At 37.4% G+C, this 24,194-nt stretch overlaps 1 protein-coding gene across 9 annotated transcripts in view; it reads left to right on the top strand.

The window, feature by feature from the left end:
* The first annotated feature begins 537 nt into the window (after positions 1-537).
* Positions 538-24,194, top strand: part of tead3b (TEA domain family member 3 b) — a 50,254-nt gene continuing 26,597 nt past the window's right edge. For all 9 annotated transcript variants that reach the window (XM_048198530.1, XM_048198532.1, XM_048198531.1 and 6 more), the window contains exons 1-3: positions 538-716; positions 1,101-1,167; positions 23,072-23,323. In XM_048198530.1, coding sequence (XP_048054487.1) covers positions 23,200-23,323 — 124 coding nt within the window. In that variant the 5' untranslated portion in view covers positions 538-716; positions 1,101-1,167; positions 23,072-23,199. The remainder of the gene's footprint in view (positions 717-1,100; positions 1,168-23,071; positions 23,324-24,194) is intronic.

Here is a 24,194-nt window from a genome sequence, read left to right on the forward strand (position 1 = left end):
GAGAAAAATCCTGTAATGTTTTCATCAAAAACCTTCATTTCTTTTCGACTGAAGAAAGAAAGACATGGACATCTTGGATGACATGAGGGTGAGTAAACGATCAGGAAATTTTAATTTGAAAGTGAACTAATCCTTTAAGGAGTCACATGGGAAACAAAACATGTATCTTTTATATCTGCAAAGACTCTAGTTAACTAGTAAAAGTTAATAGTCTAACTAGTTTACAAGTGTTTAATTAATTAAAGTTACAGCAACAAATTAGTAGTTTGAATATTTTAGAAAAATGTGCAATAAAAAAGTATTTTTTGTGATGGTGAATGATACATTTTAAGAAATGTGCTCCTCTTTTTTTCTTTCTGTCATTAATAAAAGTAATCACATTAACCTAAACTTGTTTTTCATTTGTTACACTAAGTACAGTAGCTCAAGCACAGCTTTCTTCTCCCCCCCACCCCCAAAGTGGGCGGGCCTTTGGAGAAATCCCCGCCCCCACTCGTGTTGATTGACGCTCAACAGTGGCCCCTCCTTAAACTTTTTTTCCCTCCTTCGTTTTCCACTGAAGTGCGTGAATTTCATACCAAACCCATACTTCGCATTCCACCTTTACTGTCAAACCGGGAGAAATATTACTGAAAACAATAGAGCACCAAGATAAATATAACTTTAAAGAAATAAACCTCGTCCTGTTCTATCGGTAGAGGTGTTTCCTAATAAAGGTGAGTTTTAGATTCACTCGTTCCCTTTGTCTGATCGCGTTTTTCATGCCGCTCTAGCGAAGTTTTCAGATCTTTGTCATATTTTGCATTTTTCCTCGGAACTCCCTGCGTTGGGTGGGATGAGGGACACAATTCCGTGTGGATATGCTGTAATTGTGCGTGTGTGAGAGCGAGGAAGCCGATTTTAGCTTGATAGCCGGGAACTTTTGCCTTAGAATTAGACTTTTAAGTTAGAAACATTATTCCAACTAACGCTTCCATTGTTGCTCGCAGAAGTTAAGTCGAAAATGTCATGCTCGTTTGCACAGGCTCTTATTTACTCTGGTGGCAGGATTTTCCAAACACTTGTGATTGAAAATAAGCAAAGAGGTTTTGTTGTTCCAGAGAATTGTCAGAGAGAAACGACAGAAGTGTTTGGAGAGATCGTTAACCCCTTTTTCTGCGTTATCAGGTAAGTGTAATTATGTTTGTTTCGCTTGACAGGCTCAAGAAGTGTACTATATTAAATATTTAGTGATTTCGGTGAGGTTAATGCCTATATAATGTGTTAAGAGTAGAGAAATATATGCATCAAACGTGATGTTCTTTATTTACAAAACTTTTTTTCTTCATAACATGTGAAGTTAAAACCAATGACACTGTTGGAAAGAAAAGTATTATGTTGATTCAGTAACCTATTTAAGTAGCTTCATAATGTTTTTTTAAGTTAACCTATTTAAAAACAATTTATTATGAAACTGGTTGATTTGAAAATATCAACTGATTTCTATGGAAACGGTCGTATTTGCCTTCAGGCACTTTTTATATTTTACAATTCAGACTGGTTTATCAAAACCGAATTAAATAATTTTCATATATATGTATGGGGCTTTATGTCTCAATGTCTGTAATATATTGTTTATACTATAATGTTTTTTTTATTTTTTAAATAATAATAATAATAAAAATTGCCGATAAAAAAACGATCAGTTTACCTCAGGTAAAGCAGTGACGTCGAGTGATCTTCCCGCCCAAACTGCTATCTTTCCTCAAATTGAAGGTTTCGATATTAACTCTTTTATGGTTTTAAGATAATTTTGAACCTTTTTGGTGTATGAATGCGGCTTTGTGACATTTTCAAGTATATTATAAACAAACAAATAAATAAAAGCAGTTTACAGTTTGTTAAAAAAAAGTTGATATCTTTTATTACAAAAGTTGTTTTTAATAAAAATATATTTCATCTGTGGAATTTGTGGAACAATCAATCATGGCCTTTTAACATGTTATACAGGATTAAATCATTTCTGTAAATCTATGAAATTTACAAATATATATAATTTGCGACCAGATTAAACGCATTGTCTGTAAAGAGGGTCTTTAGACCCTCATGAATTTAATTTTTTTCAATGTGGCAAATTTCTGGCACAATACAGTAGGAGGGTTAACAAATTCTCATCTTATTGATAACATTTCTGTCTCATCAGTGTATTAATTTGCATTTTTCAGTTAGTTTTTTTTCTGGGTGAGTGGGTGAGACCCAAGTATTTTCAGTTTTGTCCACCTCATAATATGTGTATTTTTTTTTTAGTTCTCCCACACACATGCAAGTGTGTTTAACGATGCCCTCCACATTTTGATTGTTCCTCTGACTTTCTATTAATGGACAGGTTTCGTTAAACAGAAATGCTGCACTTCAGGTTCGACTTAGTCAGTTCAGCCCAAACTGCCTCTTCAAGTTCTGCTGCTTGGTTGGGTTGTCTTATATTTTACCTCCTTTTGAAAGGTTGGGCTTCTAAAAAAGGTTGAAATCCATCTAGATTTAGGTCAAGTGTTTTTAGAAGTGATTTGTTGTTGTGTGAAATTCTTTTCTGTGTTTGTTTGTATATTGTTTCTCTGTATGTACATCAGATGTTGTGGTGTTTTTGGTTTAGTCAACAGTGAAAGTAACTAAATCGTGCTCCATTTTGTTTTGTCTAATTTTTTGTTTACATTTTTTTTGGTTCATTTAGAGCCAAATCTAAATTTATTTTTTATTTTTTATTTTTTTGCATATTTGAAATCTGAAATATACTGAGATGTTACCCCAATATCTGATAAACAACAAATGAAACCAATCAAGAGATTTACACTAAGGCCCGGTTTCACAGACAGGGTTTAGCCTAAGCCAAGATTAGGCTTTAGTTCAATTAGGGCATTTAAGTATCTTTTATAAACGTTCACTAGAAAAAAATATTACTGGTGTGCATCTTGAGACAAAACAGTGGCACTGACATATTTTAAGATTTGTCAGTACAAGTTGCTTTTAGCTAAAATAGTTCAAACATGCATTTTAGTCTAGGACAAGCTTAAGCCTTGTCTTTGAAACCAGGGGTAAGTCTGTTAAGGGAAGTTTAGTCTACTTTAGCTTGTGACGTGCACTTTAGGCAACCTGTCCTGGTATTTGCCACTTATGTGATATGTGCACTTTACTGTAAGTCACTGCTGAGGTACGGAAATGTCTGTTGAAAAATGCCTTTGGGTAAATATGTAAGCTTAAGCCCTCTAGTGTTAATGTCGGTTGTCCCTAATGCAGTATTCAATGGCAAATATTGATGGAGATCACAAAACATGGATCATGTAATGCTGATTTTAGACTTAATACAGTTTAATGATCGTAAATGACATTAACAGAGTTTAATACACACTCAGAATTCACAGAAGATTCACAGAAAAAACACAATTTTTCCATTGACCAGGTTTTGAGGCAATGTATTGGAAAGGAGGTGACTTTCTATTTTAGTTTAATGCACACTTGTAGGTTTTTCCCGATTGTTTTAAAGGCAACACATTTGTGCATTGCATTGTAAGCAGACATGCATTTTTTTGGGGGGGGAATTTAAACAGATGCGGCATGTTTCCTTTTATGGCTTTTGCGATGGGCCACATTTGTTGCTCAGCTGCAAATTTTCTGTTTGCTGTTCTAATTTTTTCAGACATCACAAACTAACCCCGAACTCCCTCCACTGTCAGGCTTTGCCGAGCGAGGGCATTTCAACGTCTGCTTTTGCTCTTCCGCGCTAAATAGAGCTTTACTGTTTAATAAGCTAACAAATCAGTTTTAATGATTTGTTTGTTCTTGCGCAGAGCTCTCAATCCAGTACCCAAACCAGTCCTGAAGTTTGCATCTCCACAGCAGTTCTCGATGCAGAAAGTCCTGAGCGTATCCTCCTAAAAGGATCGAGCGTGTGCGATTGGAGCAGATTGTTTGTGCCATATGTGTTTATGTTGCTGGCCAGTTGACAGTTCCTTTAGCTGGTTTGTGTTAAGGGCCCAGCTGAGAGCGTAATGAGCCTCTTTCCATTTGTGCAGACTGAAGCGGCCTTTTAGCACCCGCCGCAGAAGTGGCTCTCCAAATGGTGACCACTTACCTGTCTGTCAACAGAGCTCTGAACAAATATCTAGCTGTGTGTGTTTTCAAGCATTTGAGAGAAAGAGAACATCTTGATGATGCACTGCCGTTTGGCCTCCTCACCGCCCTGTGTTTGCAGAAGGAAACATTTTTATACGGTCTTCAGTTCCCCAAAATTTAATTTTTCCCTTTCAAATTAAAGTCCTTTTCCACGTCGCGGTCAAAGGAGCCTGTGGCGAGACGTGAGCCAAAGCACACAGAATGTGTCGCTATGCTTTATTAATTATGATGGAGAGGCGGCCCATGAAAGAGTGTTTACATTGCACCGAAAATTAATGCCCGCTCCCGGGACACTTGTTTACATACATTTCCTGCGCGAGACATTGGCAGATAAGATTTTCTGGCTTCTCCGTGGCCGTTTTCGGATTGAGGGAGGGGCAAACTGTGGGCTAGAACAGTATAGCCTTTGTTTCTGTCTGTCTGAAGTTGCTAAACTTTCCAGTTGTTCTTGAAACCAACTGTTTGTGGCAGTGCACCGGGGTTCACGCGGCAGTCAGCTACGCTCCACGCACGCATGCACCTGAGTTGCATCTAATCTAGTAATGTGAATTGGAAAAAGGAAGGCAAGTTGACTATTTTCAGCCTTCTCTCTTGTAGTTGCTTTTATTTGACGTTGTTTGCTAAGAAGATCTTTCTTGTTAGTGTGATAATTATTACAGTGAACATTGTTGGTGTTTTTTTTGTCATATCATTATTAAATGTATATATTATTAATTAATTTCAGTTATGGCTCATGCTTAGAGGGTTTGGGTTTCTTCAAATCACTAGCCGTAAGTATTGTAGGAATCATTCACCCAAAAATTACTCACCCTTAAGTCATTCAAAACCTGTACCTGTACACAAAAGAGGATATTTTAAAAAAATGTCTTGTTGTGTAAAACTAAATATGGTCCAAAACAACATTGGACCCATTTACTTTTATTGGTGCAGTGTCATTTCGGACCCCACTTCAGTTTCCGAATATGATCTTTTGCGTTCCACAGAAGTTTGGAATGACATAAGGGTAAATGATGACTGATTTTCTTTAAATTATGTATGATATGTTAGATCACAAGGCTTATTGAAGAGATGTGTACTTTACTTTAAGGGAACAGACTTGTGTTTGTTGTGTGGTGTTGTTTTGATGTATCATCAAATGCATCTACTCTAGTTTTACAGATAGTTTGCCATTTTAGGTCAAACCAATGAATTTTGCTATTTTGTTGGCTATCTTTTATACTTTTGCAATATTTGTTTTGAAAACCTCTAATCTAAGCTTTCATCTAAATGTAATATACTGGAAAAAATTTGCTGTAGGATTTACTTTGAAATAGGGCTGATATTGGAAAAAGTTGACTTACTGATATTTTGTTTTTCTGCTATATATATATTGCGATAATGGGGGGAAAAATAATCACCAGATGGATGGCTTAAATAGCTCTATTTGGAAAATAATTAATCATTCTAGAATCATTAGGGTGATTTTATAGGTGAGTGAATCCGCATAGAAAATAATGTACAAATTGCATGCACAGATAAATATAATTGAACGAAGAAGACACAAATAAATAAACCGTGCTTTAAATCTTTTAGGTAGGCTAAATCTAACAGTATTCAGGTACATAAATTGAATAATCAAATGTAAATTAACACTGCAAAGTCTTCACTGTATAAATTAAATATAATTAATCTGTGTTAAAGCTACAAGTGATTTTTGTCTTTGTCTTTTGTTGTTTGAATAACATTCATGACACAGAAAGCAGCAGGAATATTAGGCTGCTGTCACTTTAAGATTTAATGCGCGGATCCAATATACTGTTACACATCCGTTTTCTTTTTCAGTTGTTTACCTTCACTTAAGCCATAAGCAGCTGTTTACTAGGATACTCGCATAGACGTGCATTACGACAATTTGGCATGTATGTGTCCGTTCAAGACGAGGAAGAGAACAGAATATGGCGTTCACGTGCGTCTGCGCGGCTCTGTGTGAAGAAAATGAGAAAATGGCGTGCGCGTTCACAATTGAGCTCTCTTTTGCACCTTCTTGAGCTCAAATGGTTTAAAATCGCTTGAATGTTAAAACTGACAGGTCCTAATGGCACTTTTCCACTACAACTCGGCTTAGTACAGCACTGCTCCGCTTGCTTTACTTTCGGTTTGCTTTTCCACTGCAGTTTAGTACTGCTTCAAGGTGTGTGGGATTATAGACTGATCGTATAGTTGCGCCGCCTCTACTGCCGTGGATTCCCTCCAAGTCTACCAACGAGTCTGCACTTTGTCTACTGACCATGATACAGCCATTTCTTTTTTCAAGTTTCATGCGACGGCCGTTTAAAAAAAGTCACGAGAACAAATGATACTTTTAGGTTCGGTGTCTCGTGTTTCAAATCCAATGACGCGGGTAGTGACGATTCTCTCTGATCAATCAGTGATCTGCAGTGTTTACACGTCACATTTAGTATCAGTACGGCTCGCTTGGAACCTCCATAGAGGTGGTACTATTTAAGCGAGCCGTACCGTGCCATACTGAGCTATACCATGCAGTGGAAAAGCACCAAAAAGTGAGCCGTACCGAGCCTGACCGAACTGTACTATGAGGTGGAAAAGCGCCGTAAAACACCTGCAAATGATAAACTTTCATTGTATGATGGTTAAACTTTGCAATTTATCTGAGAATCATGTGTGTTTTGAACTGTGGTGTCTGGTCCGTACGGATACTAGACATCGCACATCCTGCAAAGTGAATATCGTGGATCTGCACATCGTGATATTTTAGCATTGCGATGCTAAAGCGATACATCGTGCAGCCCTACTTTGAAACCCTTTTCACTAGGAAATTGCTAGTAAATTGCACAAATAATTTCAAAGAAATGGCAAGTAACACATCGAATTAAGGCCCAGTTTCACAGACGGGGTTTAGACTAAGCCAGGATTAGGCCTTAGTTCAATTAGGACATTTAAGTAGCTTTTATAAATGTACCCTAGAAAAAAACATTACTGGTGTGCATCTAGAGACAAAACAATGACAGTGACGTATTTTAAGATCTGTCGGTACAAGTTGCTCTCACTTAAAACAGCTCAAACATGCATTTTAGTCTGGGACTGGCTTAAGCCTCGTCTGTGAAACCGGGTGAATATGTGATATTTTAAGCAGAAAGACTAAAATAGTATTTTCTTGTAAAACATATTCCAATAATCTGTTTTATTTACCACTTGGAAAAATCATTTTCGCAGAGTACTCAAGAAATCAGATTGCAAGTATAATTTGTATGAACTTGAGTAGATTGTATCTTTTTGGCATAGAAGTGTTACTCTGAGATCAGCACATGGGGCCTCTTTCTTTCTGCCATCCCAAGAGTCCTGTGAGCGTTTGTCTCCTTATGCATGTCTTTTCGGTTTTCGTGGGGTTTGGCATGAGCCCCTGCCTCAGCCACTAAATGACCAAGTCAGGCAAGAGCACTCCTTCACAAATTCGCCTGACGCTTTTCCTCGGAAAGTGCTGAATCAGACGTTCGAGCGACTCCTCTGGCACACGCGGCGCTCTTTGTGTCAGTCTTTCCTCTGCTGACTGAATCAGGACTAGAGCAAACCATATGGAGAGATCTGAGAGCAGACGGTCGTCCTGGAAAGTCACCCCCTTGGATAATGTCGAAAGTCAGGAATCGGGAGCTGTTAATATACTGGAGATTCATGTCTAGCTGTCTCGTATGCGTCAAGGCTTGTGTTCATGTAAAGAGTCATTTTAGTGCTCTTAGTTGAGTAAGAGGGTTTTATCCCTAAAATCACTCTCTAAGTAATTTTACACTTTTCTTGTCTGTCGAGCTTTTCGGCAGCTCTCTCTCACACAGACTCTTCAACAGTGATTGTTTCCTGAGTGCCGAGCCAGAGAGGAAGTAAGAGGAAGTTGTTGGAGGAGAAGGGTAGAATTTATTAGAGCTAAATGCAGAGAAGGAAAGAACGTGACTGGGAGATGGAGAATTGAAGAAAGAGATCAAATGCAAGAGAGATGTGTTGAGACCAAAAGTGTTTACTTTCTCAGATAAGCCAACAGTACTGGAAGGAAGCTGAAGCGATGTATCTCCAGTTCCCTGACTTTTAAACAAACTTAATAAAATAGCTTACATTATGTGCTGGAAGTCAGAGCTCTGCGGCCGTATTCACAAAGCATTTTATCTTACCACTAAGAGTTCTCCTAAATAGCAGTAAAAGTTCTTAGTTAAGAGTTTTCTCTTAAAACCTATTCACAAAGCTGCTCAGACCAACTTTTCTTAAGGAATAGAGAGAAAAAGGGCAGGATTGACCTCGTTGCTTACTATCTATGCCCACAGTGATTGGCTGATAGGGGAGGAGTCTCTGTCAGCAATTTAATCAAATAAATATTGTAAAAAGAGCTATCATGTTGCCATATTCAAATAAAGATTTTAAAATAAAAATGTTGTCATATTCAAATAGTTTAAAATATAGTGTCGCAAATGAAACTAGTATATGTTCAACTAATTGTCAGCCTCTTACATGTCTGCATTTCGAGAGATTGCAGAATTCAAGCGACAAATGATGTTTTATAAACAAAGTTCGGGAGGAGCATGTTCAAACGGTCTATCTAATCAGCTCGAGGCATACACACAGCCGACTCACCTCGACAGTTTTCTGCATCCCTCCGCCACCCTGACTCCTAACTCTCGGCTGGTGCCTCTTCTCTGGATATGCGGGAGTACTCTGGGTTTGACCTAAATTCCTAGTTCGGAGCCTCTCTTCAGACAGCATGGGATCGGAAAAGGTCTACGAGCTGGAATTCGAACTCGGGTCACGCGTGCTGCCCACAAGGCTATCGGTACTGACGATAGGATGTTATTTTCAACTTGACCGCAATGTTTTATTCTCCATCATTCAATACATTTTGCCTCAATTGTGTACAGTGTTTTTGGGCGGATTGCTGTGGCAGAAACAACCGTTTTAGGACTGTTTATGATTTGGTCTTAGTGACTTAGGAGTCCTCTTGACTACTCCTACCTTTTCACAGATTAAGGAGCTAGTTTTAACACTAAAATGATTTGTGAAATACTCTTAGAGCAAAATTCCAGTCCTAAATTTAGGACTGACACGCCCATTATTTCTCATAGTTGGTCATAGTTCCCATAGTTTCTCCTAAATTGGCAAGTTAGGAGCTACTTGAGATGCTTTGTGAATATGGCCCATTAAGATCACATCTAAGGCTCTAAACGCTCTATGCAAGTATGTGTAGGCAGACATTACTAGCTATTAGTTATTACTTCTGTGAGGCATATTTGAAGTTTCTACGCGAGGGCGCCCTCCAGCTTCCAGTATGAATGAAACAGACGTGTTTAACACTCAGTAATACTCACTTCATCTTATTTTGGGTAAAAAAAAAATTAAATAAATAATACTTCTCTCTAAAGTAATTTATATGATAATCCATATGTTTTTTTCCAGTGTACAGAAGTGTACAAGAGTTTTTTAACCACAGTGGATGCATAAGAGGCTCATATTTCATATTAAAGACATGGACTTTGCATACCTTGATTTTGCATACCTCCTGACAAATATTATGAAATTGTCACAGATTTTTATTATAATAATATAATATTTGATGATAAATCCTTAGACCTTTGTAATGATTTATAGTAATAGGCTGCCTGCATGTTAACAAGTAACCCTGCAGTTTTTCCTAAAATAAAAATATTATTATTATTTTCTTATTTATTTAATGTTCTATTTATTCTTTATTTGCTTTTAATAATGAAAGTGTTATTTCAATAGTAATATTTCTTATTTTGTTTAATAATTTTATTTAGCAATATTATTATTATTATTATTATTATTATTATTATTATTATTATTTTCATATCAATATATAAGCACAAAATGTTGGGCCAAATTGTGCAGCCCTACAAACAAGCACAACAAACCAGGTGTTCGTATATATATATTTATTTATTTTTTTTCATTTGTTTGAAAAAAAAATCACATTTTAAATCACAAATCGCAGTTTTAACCAGAAAAATCACAATTCCCCAATTTTTTCCCCCCAAATCGTGCAACCCTAGTCCAAATGTAAATAATAATGCAACATCAATGATGCTATAACTTACATTAGTTTAGTATGGTAATGTTTAACTGTTACCATGTAGCTAGCAACCTGTGTAAAAACACATCTAACGCATCTAATCTTAATAGCGTAAACATTTAATGTTTAAGTATTTACAGCTGGCACATGCATTGTATTGAACAACACTTCAAACATTTAAAATGGTTTTAAAATAAACAGAATATTTAGACAGAATAAACAGAATATATAACAGTATATTTAATATTGGCCATTTATTGGTTTTTGGCCTTAACATATAAATAATATGTAATAATATGTAATAATTAGATAAAAAAGTTTGTCTTTTGGTCCAGAAAGTTTGAAGCAGTTTTAAAAGTATGAAAGTTTCAGTTTTAGTTTAGTAATTTTGATAGAGTACTAGGGTGCTCTGTGTGGTTGCGAAGATGTTGCTATGTGGTTGCCAGGGTACTCGGGATGGTTGCTAAGGTATTCTGGGTGGTTGCTAGGGTGTTTCTACGCGGTTGCTAGGGTGTTGCTATGCGGTTGCTAGGGTACTCGGGGTGGTTGCTAAGGTTTTGCTATGCGGTTGCTAGGGTACTCGGGGTGGTTGCTAAGGTGTTGCTATGCGGTTGCTAGGGTACTCGGGGTGGTTGATAGGGTGTTGCTAGATTTAGTTTGATAGATTTACTTTGATAGATAGATAGATAGATAGATAGATAGATAGATTAGATGAGTTTGAGTTTGAATGAGTTTCAATGGATTAGAAATAGTACATAGAATGGCACTTGAGTTTAATTGAGTTTTTGAGTCTAATGGGCTTCCGTAGTTTAAATTTGAATTTTGATAGTTGGATTTTGAACAGTCTTGGCTCATTTGAACATTCCGTCAATGAAAGTCAATGGGATTTTTCCGAGCTTTAACAGTCTTTTTTAGGAAAACCGTAAGTCCGATCAGTTAGAAAAGATATAGCACACTATGTCAGAACAGTCTGAAGATCTGACCCGAGTTTGGAGTTTGTAGAGTTAAAGCTCTAGGAGGAGTTAGAGTTGGAAATTTTAGTCTCAGAAGAAAATGGCATAACAGTAAGTTGGCTTTTTCAAGCCAACTTAATTATTTCTCCTGGCTTTTTAAGTGGTAAGGCAAAGTGAAAATTCACAAAACAGTGACTATATGTAGTTCTAATCAAACTAGGTCGATCTTCTAAGGTTGATCCTCTAGTTGGCCACCCATAGGTTTTATGATGGCCAGCTCCTGGTGTGTGGCCTTGGGTCTGAAGGCCATAAACGGTGTGTAGACCATCAAAGCCAACGAGCTAAAAAAGAGAAACAGACCAGAGCGAATGGTAGGTCTACGTATGTTTGTCAATTTCGGGCCCACGCACATCCATATAGACATGTTCAGACTTGAACTGCCGCAACGATCGTGTAAACAGACACTGAAGTGTGAAAAAAAGCTTGAACTAATCTCTGATTTTGATTGACCCACCCATCAGATTTGCATACATTACACTCTGGCAAATAAATCAAGCTAGTGCTTTCCAGTGATCCTCGCTGCCAGTCACAAAAGATAAAAGTGATGCTGGGAAGACATGACTTCCCAAGAATAGATTGAGTCATACTCTCTCTAGTTTACTTTGATGAATCATACTAGTAAGGGATGGTCTAAAATGAGTTTCCTCTCCAGTAGGAAATAGAAGAGTGGTGTGAAGGATGTGCTTTTGGCTGTAGTTGGAAATCTGTGCTGGACAACGAGGAGAAGAGAAGAAGTCACTCTAAACGTCTTTATCTGTAATCTGAACCCAACCAGCAGCTGCTGCTACACTTGTCCAGCCCTGTTGTTCTCTTGCTGCTGACTGTGTGTGTGTGTGTGTGTGTGTGTGTGTGTGTGTGTTTGGGAAGGAGCAGAATACATTGAAGAGTATTCGGTGTGTACTCTCTGTGCGTGAGTGAAGGGCGGGTGTGTTGTGAAGGCTGCCCGGAGGGAAAAGCTCCCCGGAGGCGCCTATTGCCAACAAGTGTTCCAGCTGCAACAGTTTCCTAACAAATCTCACATTCTGTGCTGCGTTAGACAGGAAAAACAGCTTGTTGAAAGAGCTTTGTGCATTACTTAATACTAAAAAAGGGAATTCGCACTCTTGTAAATACTTTAATTCTAGGTCATTTTTTCCCAGGCTAGTTGTGACACCTTAGCGCAGATTCGTCTAAATCTCTACATCTCTCTGTTTAGGTTTCATATCCGCCCGGAAGTGTCAAACTCCATTGAGTTGACCAAGAATTCACGTGTGTAGAGTATGAAGTCCATTTCTGCACGATGCACGATTAATTGGTACCATATGTTATTGGAGATTTTAAAATGTACTATTGTCATCGATACCGGATAATGCATGCTATGACATTTAGATTTTCTTTGTCATCATCAGTTGCTAAATTAAAGTTAAAGGATTAGTTCACTTCAGAATTAAAATTTCCTGATAATTTACTAAGCCTAAAGTCATCTATGATATTTATGTCTTTCTATCTTCATTCGAAAAGAAATAGTTTTTTGAGGAAAACATTCCAGGATTTTTCTCCATGTAGTGGACTTCACTGGGGTTCAACGGGTTGAAGGTCCAAAATGTCAGTTTCAGTGCAGCTTCAAAGAGCTCTACATGATCCCAGACGAGGAATAAGAGTCTTATCTAGCGAAACGAGTGGTCGTTTTCTAAAAAAAATAAAAAATTATACATTTTACCACAAATGCTCATCTTGCATTGCTCTGCGTTGCGCCACACATTTCGTAATCAAGTTGGAAAGGTCACACGTGATGTAGGCGGAAGTACCGAGCAAGTGTTTACAAAGCAAGCGTACAAAGTCAAACGGCCTTAGGTAAAACAACAATGTCGGAAGATTTTGAGTTTTTCATCCTATCGCGGTACGTCATGTGTGACCTTTCCAACGTGATTATGTAATGCGTGGCACATCGCAGAGCAGTGCAAGACGAGTATTTGTGGTACAAAAGTATACATTTTTATTTTATTTTTATTTTTTTAGAAAACGGCAGATCATTTCTCTAGATAAGACTCTTATTCCTCGTCTGGGATCATGTAGAGCTCTTTGAAGCTGCACTGAAACTGACATTTGGACCTTCAACCCGTTGAACCCCAGTGAAGTCCACTATATGGAGAAAAATCCTGGAATGTTTTCCTCAAAATTCCTTAATTTCTTTTCAGCATCTTGGATGACATGGGGGTGAGTAAATTATCAGAAAATTTTAATTCTGAAATTATCTAATCCTTTAAGTCTGATGCCTAATTATCATTTAAAATTGGCAATTTTTAGTTTTTAATTGATTTAGGCATGGAATAAACAATAAATATTATAGTATAGAAATAATATTTAATATTCGGCATTTGTTGATTATTGGCCATAACATGAAAATGATTATTGGCCAGAATTGTAATATTGGTGCATTCCTATTTTTCTTGCGTTATTTGATATTAACATGTCTAACAGACGGGAAAACAAAAGGTAGGATTTGGTCGTTGGGTTTGGCTCCCTGCCGAGCAACCATTACCTTCCCCCGCATCCCTTCTTTCGCTGACAGGATGGCGTGAAGACCTCCCTCTTGGACAGGATCCTCCACTCACTTGTTTCCCGCCAAAAATGTCCGGCTGGGATGACTAACACGCAGATGGACTCCAGTGCTTGCTCTTTGCACTGGAAAGTCCCTCCGCTCCTTTGACAGTTAGCGGAGACCCTGAAATGTAATAAGACTTATTGAGAGTGGAGGAGACTTTATAATAATGAGAAAGACGAGATCTTGCTTCTTTGAGAAACATAGCACATTTTCATAAATGAGGTTGTAAAAGTGTGATATTGTAAAATTGTTTTGAGATAATGTTGGGAAGTTCAGATTTGGATCAAATCCCATGATAGATTCATGAATCTCTCTTTTCTGATACGCAAAAATTGATTTCTTTCCAAGACTCATCAACGGCATTTTCTTGGCTGATAAATTTAGCTTTTGTAATACTTAAGTTTAGGGCCCAATTCTTACTATTATTAACTAGTTGCTTATTAGTATGCATATTACTAGGATATTGTCTGTTTGTTAGTACTTAGAAGGCACATATTAATGCAAATCTGCATGACCATATTCTACATCGCTTAATCCTACTCAATACGTAAACTTACTCAATACCTTACTAACTATTAATAAGCAGTAATTAGGAGTTTGAGCCAAAAATCGTACTTAATAGTTAGTTAATAGTGAGAATTGGACCCTAAACTAAAGTGTGTCTGTAACTTTTTATGGCCAGATTTACTAAATTGGGCAAATTAGCGTGAAAGCGCAATTCCACAAATGCGCCGATGGGAGTGGCAAGTTTTGCGCTTGATCTACTGCTGATGCACAAATTTAAAGAACACAGACGCAGTCAAATCATTTACATAATGATCAACGCAATCTAACAAGAGCAGCGCAAATTAGCGTTGGGATGCAAATAAGCAGAGCTGATGCTCTCATCAGGTGCGGGTCGACACAGCTGCAACTTGTTATATGTAATCCGACAAACACGTACACATATTTAATACTGTTATATATTTGTTCTCTACAGTGTCTCTTCCTAGCATCAACAATTGCAGCCATGTCGCAAAATGGATTAAAGGGATAGTTCACCCAAAACTGAAAATTCTGTCATCATTTACTCACCCTCAAGTTGTTCCAAACCTATATAAATTTCTTTGTTCTGTTGAACACAAAGGAAGATATTTTGAAGAATGTAGGAAAGTGAACAGTTCTGGGGCACCAAAGCGGCCTGGTTACAAACTTTCTTCAAAATATCTTCCTTTGTGTTCAACAGAACAAAGAAATTCATGTAGGTTTGGAACAACTTGAGGGTGAGTAAATGATGACAGAATTTTCATTTTTGGGTGAACTATCCCTTTAAGACATGCTTTTTTGGCAGTTAAATTATGGCGCAGATATTAGTAAATCGCATTGCGTGATTCATTTAAATACTCTCCTCCCATAAATTTTGCATCTGAAAGGGAAACTCCTACAAATGCATATGCAATAAGGCCAGCCGCAAAAACAACTCAGTCCTCGCCTTTTCAGCGCTAATTTTGCACTGCGCGTCTAAGTAAAATACGATACGGTTAAGATAAATCATATTTCTAGTTAACTTGCCTATTGTTTAAAAAAAACAACAACAACAACAAAAACAAATTATTATTTAGGGCATCAAAGATTTTTTTTTTAATCCATGGCCGCACAAGCATATTATTATTCCTTCATAATTTTTTTTTTATATATTTATATATACTACAATAAATATTTTTATATTTTATTTAAAACATTATTTCATTTATGTATATATTTTTTTATTCTAATAGTAGGCCTAATAATTAGTTAGATCATTGTGGGATAAGAGATTTTTTTTCTGTATTTGTACTGGTTTTAAATTTAAAAGCAGTTTCCTACTGTCTACTGATATTTGATTATTATAGATAAAAATTCAGATTAGTATGCCTCATAGATCTAATTAATTAGTTATCTGATGATAACCAATATTGGCTTCAAAATACAGTTATTTATAATTTATTATTTTAAGTTGTTTTGGTTTAAATAAAATTGATGTTTTATCTGTGTATTTTATCCTTCTCATGCTGTCACAGGGAATGATGGGACATGTAGTTCGGTGGCATAAGTGTGTCTCTGAAAGTATTTTGATAAGCTTTATTGCAAATCTTCATCAACAATACACAAAATGCGTACAAACTAAAACATACTTAAAATACATAATAATCCATAACATTTCCACCATTTAATTGACACATCTGCATCTCAACTAAGCCTGTATTCTGTGAAACCTGTCTGGTAACTGCACTTTAACCATCTAGATCTTTTCAGCAGTAAACCATAACTACAGCGAACACATCTATATCAGCTGTGTAATTTGATGTGCTACGTCATGAAGGCACCATTCAGTTCTAGTCCAGTCCTCTGTCTCTTAATGCCTGTCCATGTGCAATGTGACCACAGTGTCTGACTTTGAGTCATAAACAACCTCTCTGAGAGGAAAATCCAAGTAAAGAGGCCACCGAGTAAACCTCAATCATTGCCCCTTTCCTGGAACGGCCGAATGACTAATCTTTCTGATTCTGGTAAGAATAGTCTGGCAACTTCAGTCCCCCCCCAAACTCCTCCATTATTCCATGCTGGACCACATTGGTTGGAAGTGTCAGCTCTGGGAAAAACTGGTTGTAAATCAATGTTTTGTAATTGATATTAGATCATACTGTTTTTTGAAGTGTGTTTCCCTGCACTTTCTCCTACAGAGATTGTGAGGAATCGGTGCTGGAGCCAATTCAACACTTCAACTGACAACAATACGTACTGTGTTGGAGCTCTGTGAGATAGTGGGCAGGGAGGGCTTGTGTTCATTCAATGGGCGTCTCAATGAATGTGTGCGCTGCATGGCTTTTACTGCATTATTTACATTCCTGGACCACATGGAAATTCTTCTGCATTATATACTGACTAAGAGCTCTGTTTGGTTGAGAGGGAGAGAGAGGAGGCAGGAAAGCGCGCCTGTGTTGGACTAAATATGTGTGCCGTGTCATTCAAAGTTAAGTCCCAGCTGCCTTATGGGAAAATGGAGTTTTTGTGTTTGCATCGACTGCATCACATTGAGCTGAATGGCCTTCAGCGTTAGAGGATGAGCGTGTTTGTTTTGCAACAGATGTTTTGCAGTTGTGTCCATCTGACCTATTCTTGCTCACTTGCCATGTCTCTTTTTGAAAGAAACTGAAAGTTCATGTTCGGAAAGTTGCTTCAAGATAAAAGGGTAAGATAGAGCGAACGCACTGCCAGATGTTAGTTGCCTATTAAAATAAACTTCTTTTTTCTTTGTTCTTTGTTGGCAGGGCATTGCATCAGTGTGTTTTGCAACTGCTGGTTTGTGGGGTTTTTTTGTTCCTTCAGGACAGTTTTGTGAATTTGAATTCATACATTATTCCCCCATTTGTTTTTTGCTACCACTGTGAGATTAGCATAAAAAGTGCCCCCCCCCCCACTTAGAAAATACCTTGGTACATTGATTCAAATTTTTTTTCTAAGAACTATAATTGACAGCATATACAAACAAAAATCTACTTTTCTTCAATGCAAAATTTTATTTTCATTAAAAAAAAAACAAGTAAAAAGACAGTAATAAAATATGAACAAATAAAAAAATTGCAAACAGCACAAATAAATGCAATAGAATAAAGAGAGCTATGAAACTTTACATTTTTCAGGTTTTGAAGGTTTTTATTCAGGTAAGAAATACTATAGAAATTAAATGTAAAATAACACTGGATAGTCTTCATTGTAAAAATTAAATACGATCATGAGGAAAATCGGCCGTTTCCGATCCCTGACTGGTCAATTGGTGCATCTCTAATATAGACACTTTGTTTTTCTTATCGAAAGTAACAAAACACGTAGCTTATTGCGATTATTGGTGGTTAGGCACACCGTTACACCCCTAATTACTGTTTAATCAAATGTCAACAAATACTTGAATATTCAAATATTCGATCTGTTATTATTATTTGAAAAATAAAAACAACGTCTGTGTCTGCTTGAGCTTAAAGCTGCAGTCCATAACTTTTTTTTTTGGTTAAAAATGATCCAAAATCTATTTTTGAGCAAGTACATATCCAGCCAGTGTTCAAAACTATCTCCTTATCTTAGCTTGATTCACAACAGTAAGCTTGTAATAATGTTTTCTAATTCGAGTGGTACTGGTGGATTTCCACTGTAAATTTGAGCGTGCAGCTGTTCGTCTTTGTGTCATGTCTGTAAACAGAAAGGAAGGAGTCCAGGCTAGTCGACTTCATCATGTAAGGATGCTGCTGGTAGCGGATCATTTATAGCCTTCTCTCGCAGCTGAAATAGCTAAACTTATCATTTTGATGGTGAATTGTAATCCAGAAAGGTCCAAATGACAATCATCAGTGACAACTGGAGATTCACCCGTAGTCAAAAGCAAAAGACTGTGGACTGCGGAGTGGCTACAGAAATTGAAATCTACAGGTAACGCTAATACACACTAAATACATAGCCACGCAATGCTGATGTTGTTAACATTAACAATTTGAGAACAAAGTATAACAGTAATAATAATTTGCACGGTTTGGCGTGATCTGAACTAAGCGATCGTTAGATTTAATCATCAATGGCAGCGCGATTTTATTGTAGCCTAATGCTTTCAAACAGAGATGGCGACAAAGAGGAAAAATTCCTTTTGTTTTTTTAGGGTTGTTCAGTTGGTCAGAACAAAAGTATTTAAACTCAGCAGAAGTTGTGCCCGCTATGTTATTCTTCTTCGCGGCTTGCAAACACAGGAACTGCCACAAGCAACCACTGTTCAGATGATGTCTGCTGTTTATTTTCCAGTGAAAATTCTTATATTGGTCATACTTTCAAGATGTAGAATCTGTGATTCTGAAGTACAGTATGCACATCGTCATAGTGGTTGACAGCAAACATTAGATTCATCCACGTAATGATAACAATTCCGCATATGACTGCAATTGCAGGTTTCAAACAGAGATGGCGACAAAGAGAACAAATAAAAAACTGCAGCTTTAATAAATGCTTTTGTTTTTTTGTTTCCTGCTAAAAGAAAATCTCAATATATATAACCTAAGCTTGTTGTGTATATTGCCTAATCGTAAGTTTGTTCAGAAATGGTGACACAACCTTGATGAATGAATAAAAAATGTCTTTCTCATTAAACATGATTTAAATAAACTAATATTCGTTTTTTTTAAGGAATTTTGTTTTGTGACAAGGTAAAGTGAGGTCAGCTTCAACAATGGGCCATGGGCTGGGGGCGGGGGGCATTCGGTACGCCATGAGAGTTTTTCGGGTCGGTTTTAATATCGCTATACCCCTAGTTATTAGAGAGAAGACAGTTTTAGCATGTGTGAATTACCTGAGTCTGTGCGTCTCTCATGGCAGCAGTGTCTCTACTAATAGCGAAACTGTAAGTTTATCTGCTTCAAGAACAGCGCCGTTATTTACCTCTCTATTGAGAAATGTCACGTAGCTTTTAAGTTGCTAAACTATTTTACTGATAAAATCGCCAGAGCAGCGCTGAAAACACGTTTCTGTGCGAGTGTGTCAGAACTGTATGTGTGTGTTTGAGTGGGAGAGAGAGTAATAATAATAAATATTATTTTGTGGCAAAAAAACATGGAAATAATTTGTCATTTTTATCCAATTGTTTTCTATATTATTTACTTGGCCAGTGTTGTTGTGGGATTTGGTTCAAAATAAAAATGTTTTTATGTGTGTCTATATACAGAACATTTCTTCAATGTCCCATGGTGTATGAATATATTATTTGTTTTTGTTTTTTTATGAATAAGCCATGTCATTTTCCTGCTGTGAGCAGTAGTACTGTTTAGTGTCGAGAAGGCTCGGGTCCCCAGGCGTGCTGATGTTGCATTTTGTTCAAAACAATCCCACTGTTTTTCAGACTCCGGAGTGGATGTCTAAATTGGTCAGTCCTCTCCTCCCGTCCCTCCTGCTTTGTCCCCCCCCACACCCCTTGACTCCCGCACGCCTCCCTCCTCTACCTCCCCCTCCCCTCATCCTTTGCTTGCCTCTCCTTATTTGGGCAGAGTGCTTGGGAGCGAAGGGTGGGGAAGAGAGTAGAGTGAGAGGGGGCTCGGTTGACATAAGGGAGGGAGAGAGAGAACTCACGCCGCACTTCCTTAATAAGGACATGTCTGGAATTTAAGCCCAACTCTCCAATAGAACGGCTTCTCCGTGCTCCCCATGCACACACTCGTCTCTCACTCTCTCCCCTAGTGCACACACACACTAAATGGAGTTTTTTTTTTTTAGAGCATGCAGCCATGCCTTTTTTTATAGAAAAGTTTGCTTGTTTGTGTTACCTTGCATTATGTGACTTTATTTGGTGAAATGGCAGAAATCACTGCATATAGATGTGTACAGTAAAATATATAATTAATGGTGAGCAGCATTGAAAGTTTATGAATGTGTGCCATAATTTAGCTAGTGGTGTAATTCATATCGGTAACACCATTTGTGCTGCCAGTGAGAGTGATACCTGAAATCTGCTCAACCATGTTATTGTTAACTAAAACTATTTAAATTACTTTTTGTTAATTGAATAAAATAAAATATAAATATTAGATGAAAAACTTAAACGTAAATGAAAATTAGAAATGTTGCCTTGGCAAATAACTGTAAAAAAGTTCAATACTAACTATAAGTACTTAAAATACTAGTGCTGTTAACTAATTAAAAAAATTACTAATTAATTGCACATTTTTCTGTAATTAATCACGATTAATCACACCTAACATTAAAATTGTAATTATAATTATATATTTTATTTATATTTATTGTATAATTTCACATTGAAATGTATGAACAAGATGGTCAAAATAAAATAAGTGGTTAACATAAAATAAACCATTTTAAATATTTGTAAGTACAATGAATGAAGGCCAGTATCATTGATATAGTTACTGATCTAAATGGATTTTTCTCAATTTCTGGGGATGAAATTAGTCATTTTAGCCATTTAACATTACAGTATGATTGAGAGCCATAATTTTAACATTTAATAGGCTTTAAAAAAATATAACAACTGTTAATTTAGGTAAACTTCACATAAACCCATTATATTAAATGTGACATTTAGCTGTCCCTTTAATATAGCAGGGCTCAATGCTAACTATTTTTTCTATTCTAATTTTTACTTGCTCTGCCAAAATATATAATAGATTAATTCTTGTTAAAGCTACAAAAGTTATTCAGTCAAGAGCAGTGAGTGATTTTCTCTTGGTCTTTTGTTTTTTTTGATTAACATTTCTGACAGACGGCAGCAGGTATATTAGGCTGCTGTCACTTTAAGACCTGACAATCATGACGCAGATCTGACAAGCATCCGATGTTCTCACAACTCTTTACGGCCATTTAAGATGTTTTAACTCCTTTAAGACTGTGCTTATGAGGATACTCGCTAATAACAGGCATTTCGACAAAATTTTGTGTGTTTCTGTCCATTCAAGCACGAAAGAGAACTCAATGTGGTACTGACACCCTGTCTGGAGAACCGCTTCACAGACATTGCGCCAGTATATATTTGGGTTATCGTGCTTGAATGGTTTAAAAGCACTTGAATGAGTGATAGCATGATCATATAATTTAACACTAGCCAAAGGATGCCAGAAAATGTGTTAAATATTTGTAATGCTTTAAAATTAAAAAAAAAAAAATAATTATCGCAAAATTAACACATTAATTTTGACAGCCCTAAAAATGACTGAAACTGAAATAAAATATATTAAAGCTAAATAGAAATCCTAAAAAACAAAAACTAATAAAAATTGTCAAAAGCACATAACTAAGTTAATAAAACTTAAGCTAAAATTCTAATTCTAATTCTTAAATTCTAATTCAAAATATTATTAAATGCTGAAATATTATGTAAATGTGTAATCATCAATATCTGATTATTCCACTAAGTTGCATTTGCACTTTCCCAAAGAGAGCACTTTAAAAACTTCACCCTTTAATGAAGGGTTGTCGAAGCAAAAATTGTTTTGAATTATCTTTCAATGTTTTTTACATTTCAGTAAATGATAGAAATGTTCCTGTTAATGCACACTTGCATGTGATATGTAAGTAGCGATTTGCATTTTGAATCTCCTTCTGATCACACTGGAAATGCTTTGGAATGAAGGTGTAAATTCAATCCTGCCAAAAAAATATACAAATATTATCCAGATACAAAATGAATGTTAATGCCATGAGAAAAAGCATTAAGGCATAGATACTTGGGAGTGGGCACTTTTGATCTAGCAATGCACTAAAAGTTTCTCAGATTAGCAACTGCTTAGTAACACCCTGGGAACCAACCACAACACCATAGCATTGTGGAACCAAGTGTAGCAAGTGCATTCAGTGCTTATTTTGCTTGAATTCCAAATCACAGCCTTTTATAACTCAGTTTTGACTGTTTTGCCTAATTGCGCCAAGTGTTGGCTCTTCTGCAGGATCAGACATTCTGTAACTTCTGTGGAACATCCAGTGACTACAGCTGTCAAGATTGCACAGAATGAACATTGTTGCTTGTCATCTAAGAGGCAAATGCGATTTAGAAATGTATCGCTAATTGTCCTCCCTGCAGCATTAGATTGCGCTTAGGTCTGAGGTCTGCAATGTCGAAAAGTAATTAGGCCGCTCGCTCTCCGTTCTCGTTGTTTTGCTCATTCTGTGTCTTCGGGCTGCCAAGTCAAGCTTATTCTTTCAGCGTGCGTGTAACCAGAGCGTTTGAATATCCCCTAAGGAAGGTCTCAATCGGAGTCGGCCGTATTTACCCAAGCCGCGTTTTTTCGTCAACATCAGCAGAAAGTGAAATAAAAGAATGAAATATGTGGGCACACAAGTGACTCTTGGGACACGATCCTCATGAACAATACCATGCGAAAAAGAGGCAGCCTGAAAAGCGCTTAAGATCCTTTAACCATTTTCAGACATTTAGACAGCCACACTGAACCGCGCGCTCCCGACCACAAGCATTTTTGCAGGCTAGTCCTAATTATCTAATCCTTTTAAATGGGGCTTTATATAATGTTTAAAAATTCATTTGTCATTTTGGGAGCCTTTGAGGAGAGGAAATGGTAATAAGAGTCACAGCTGCTCTTGTCTTCATCAGCTGAATTAAACACAAGCTTTAAAGGTGTTGAAAATTTGTTGGTGTGCACGACTAAAGGGAGCGGTTTTGCATGGATATTTTCTGCCATCTTTATGCCCACAATAAAGTAACGGTCTCTTTTTCTCCCCTTCCTTTTCCTTGTTTCTTTCTCGCAGTACTTGTGTAGCGTGGGGGCTCGTGGAAGGGCCCGGTAGGAGCCGGCACCATTGCGTCCAACAAGTGGAGTGCCAACGGCAGCCCGGAGCAGGGGCTGGAGGATGGGGGTGATGAGCTGGACAAGGCCATGGACGGAGACGCCGAGGGTGTGTGGAGCCCCGACATCGAGCAGAGTTTTCAGGAGGCACTGGCTATATATCCGCCCTGTGGACGGCGCAAGATTATCCTGTCAGACGAGGGAAAGATGTACGGTAAGTGAGCTTGCAATGCATTAATGTGCTGAAGGAAAGTTGCGATGCAGCGACAAGCAGAAAAAATTCTTCACTTTATTATGGTGAGTTCTAGGGCTGCGCGATATATCGCATGAGATTGTCACGCGCATTTCGTCAGTAAAGCCGGTTCCCTGATTACCGCTAAATCGCCATCACCTGCTTTCAAAAGGAGCGGCATTTAATAGATAGAGCCGTAGATCACTGACAAGCCACGCAATATCGCGTTCATTATCGAAGGTGATTCATCTGCGATATGAACGCGATATTGTGTGGCTTGTCAGTGATCTACGGCTCTGTCTATTAAATGCCGCTCCATTTGAAAGCAGGTGATGGCGATTTAGCGGTAATCAGGGAACCGGCTTTACTGACGAAATGCGCGTGACAATCTCATGCGATATATTGTGCAGCCCTAGTGAGTTCACATCAACAGCAATTGAATTGTTGGAAGTCGATAAGTGACTGTGCTGTTGGATGCTACTAAGTTGTTCCTTCTCGAACGCTGTGTCCAGCTCACTCCTATTGGTATTCGCCATAACGTGGAATTTGAACTTCAGTTCTTTGTGGTGCCTTTTAACTAACATTTAACTGGTCTAATTGGATTGCTCAAACAAAGCAGTCATGTCACTTTATTAAATTGAAGTTAAACCATTGGAGTTACATGGATGACTTAAATGATGTCTTTACTACCTTTCTGGGGCTTGAAAGTGGTAGTTATGTAGTTGTCAATGGAGGGACAGAAAGCTCTCAGATTTCATTAAAAAGATCTTCATTTGTGTTCCGAAGATGAACGAAAGTGTTACGGGTTTGGAACGAGATGAGGGTGAGTAAGTGAAAAGTTCCGATACAAAAG

Source organism: Megalobrama amblycephala, linkage group LG8 (genome assembly GCF_018812025.1).
Source record: "Megalobrama amblycephala isolate DHTTF-2021 linkage group LG8, ASM1881202v1, whole genome shotgun sequence".
Taxonomy (NCBI): domain Eukaryota; kingdom Metazoa; phylum Chordata; class Actinopteri; order Cypriniformes; family Xenocyprididae; genus Megalobrama; species Megalobrama amblycephala.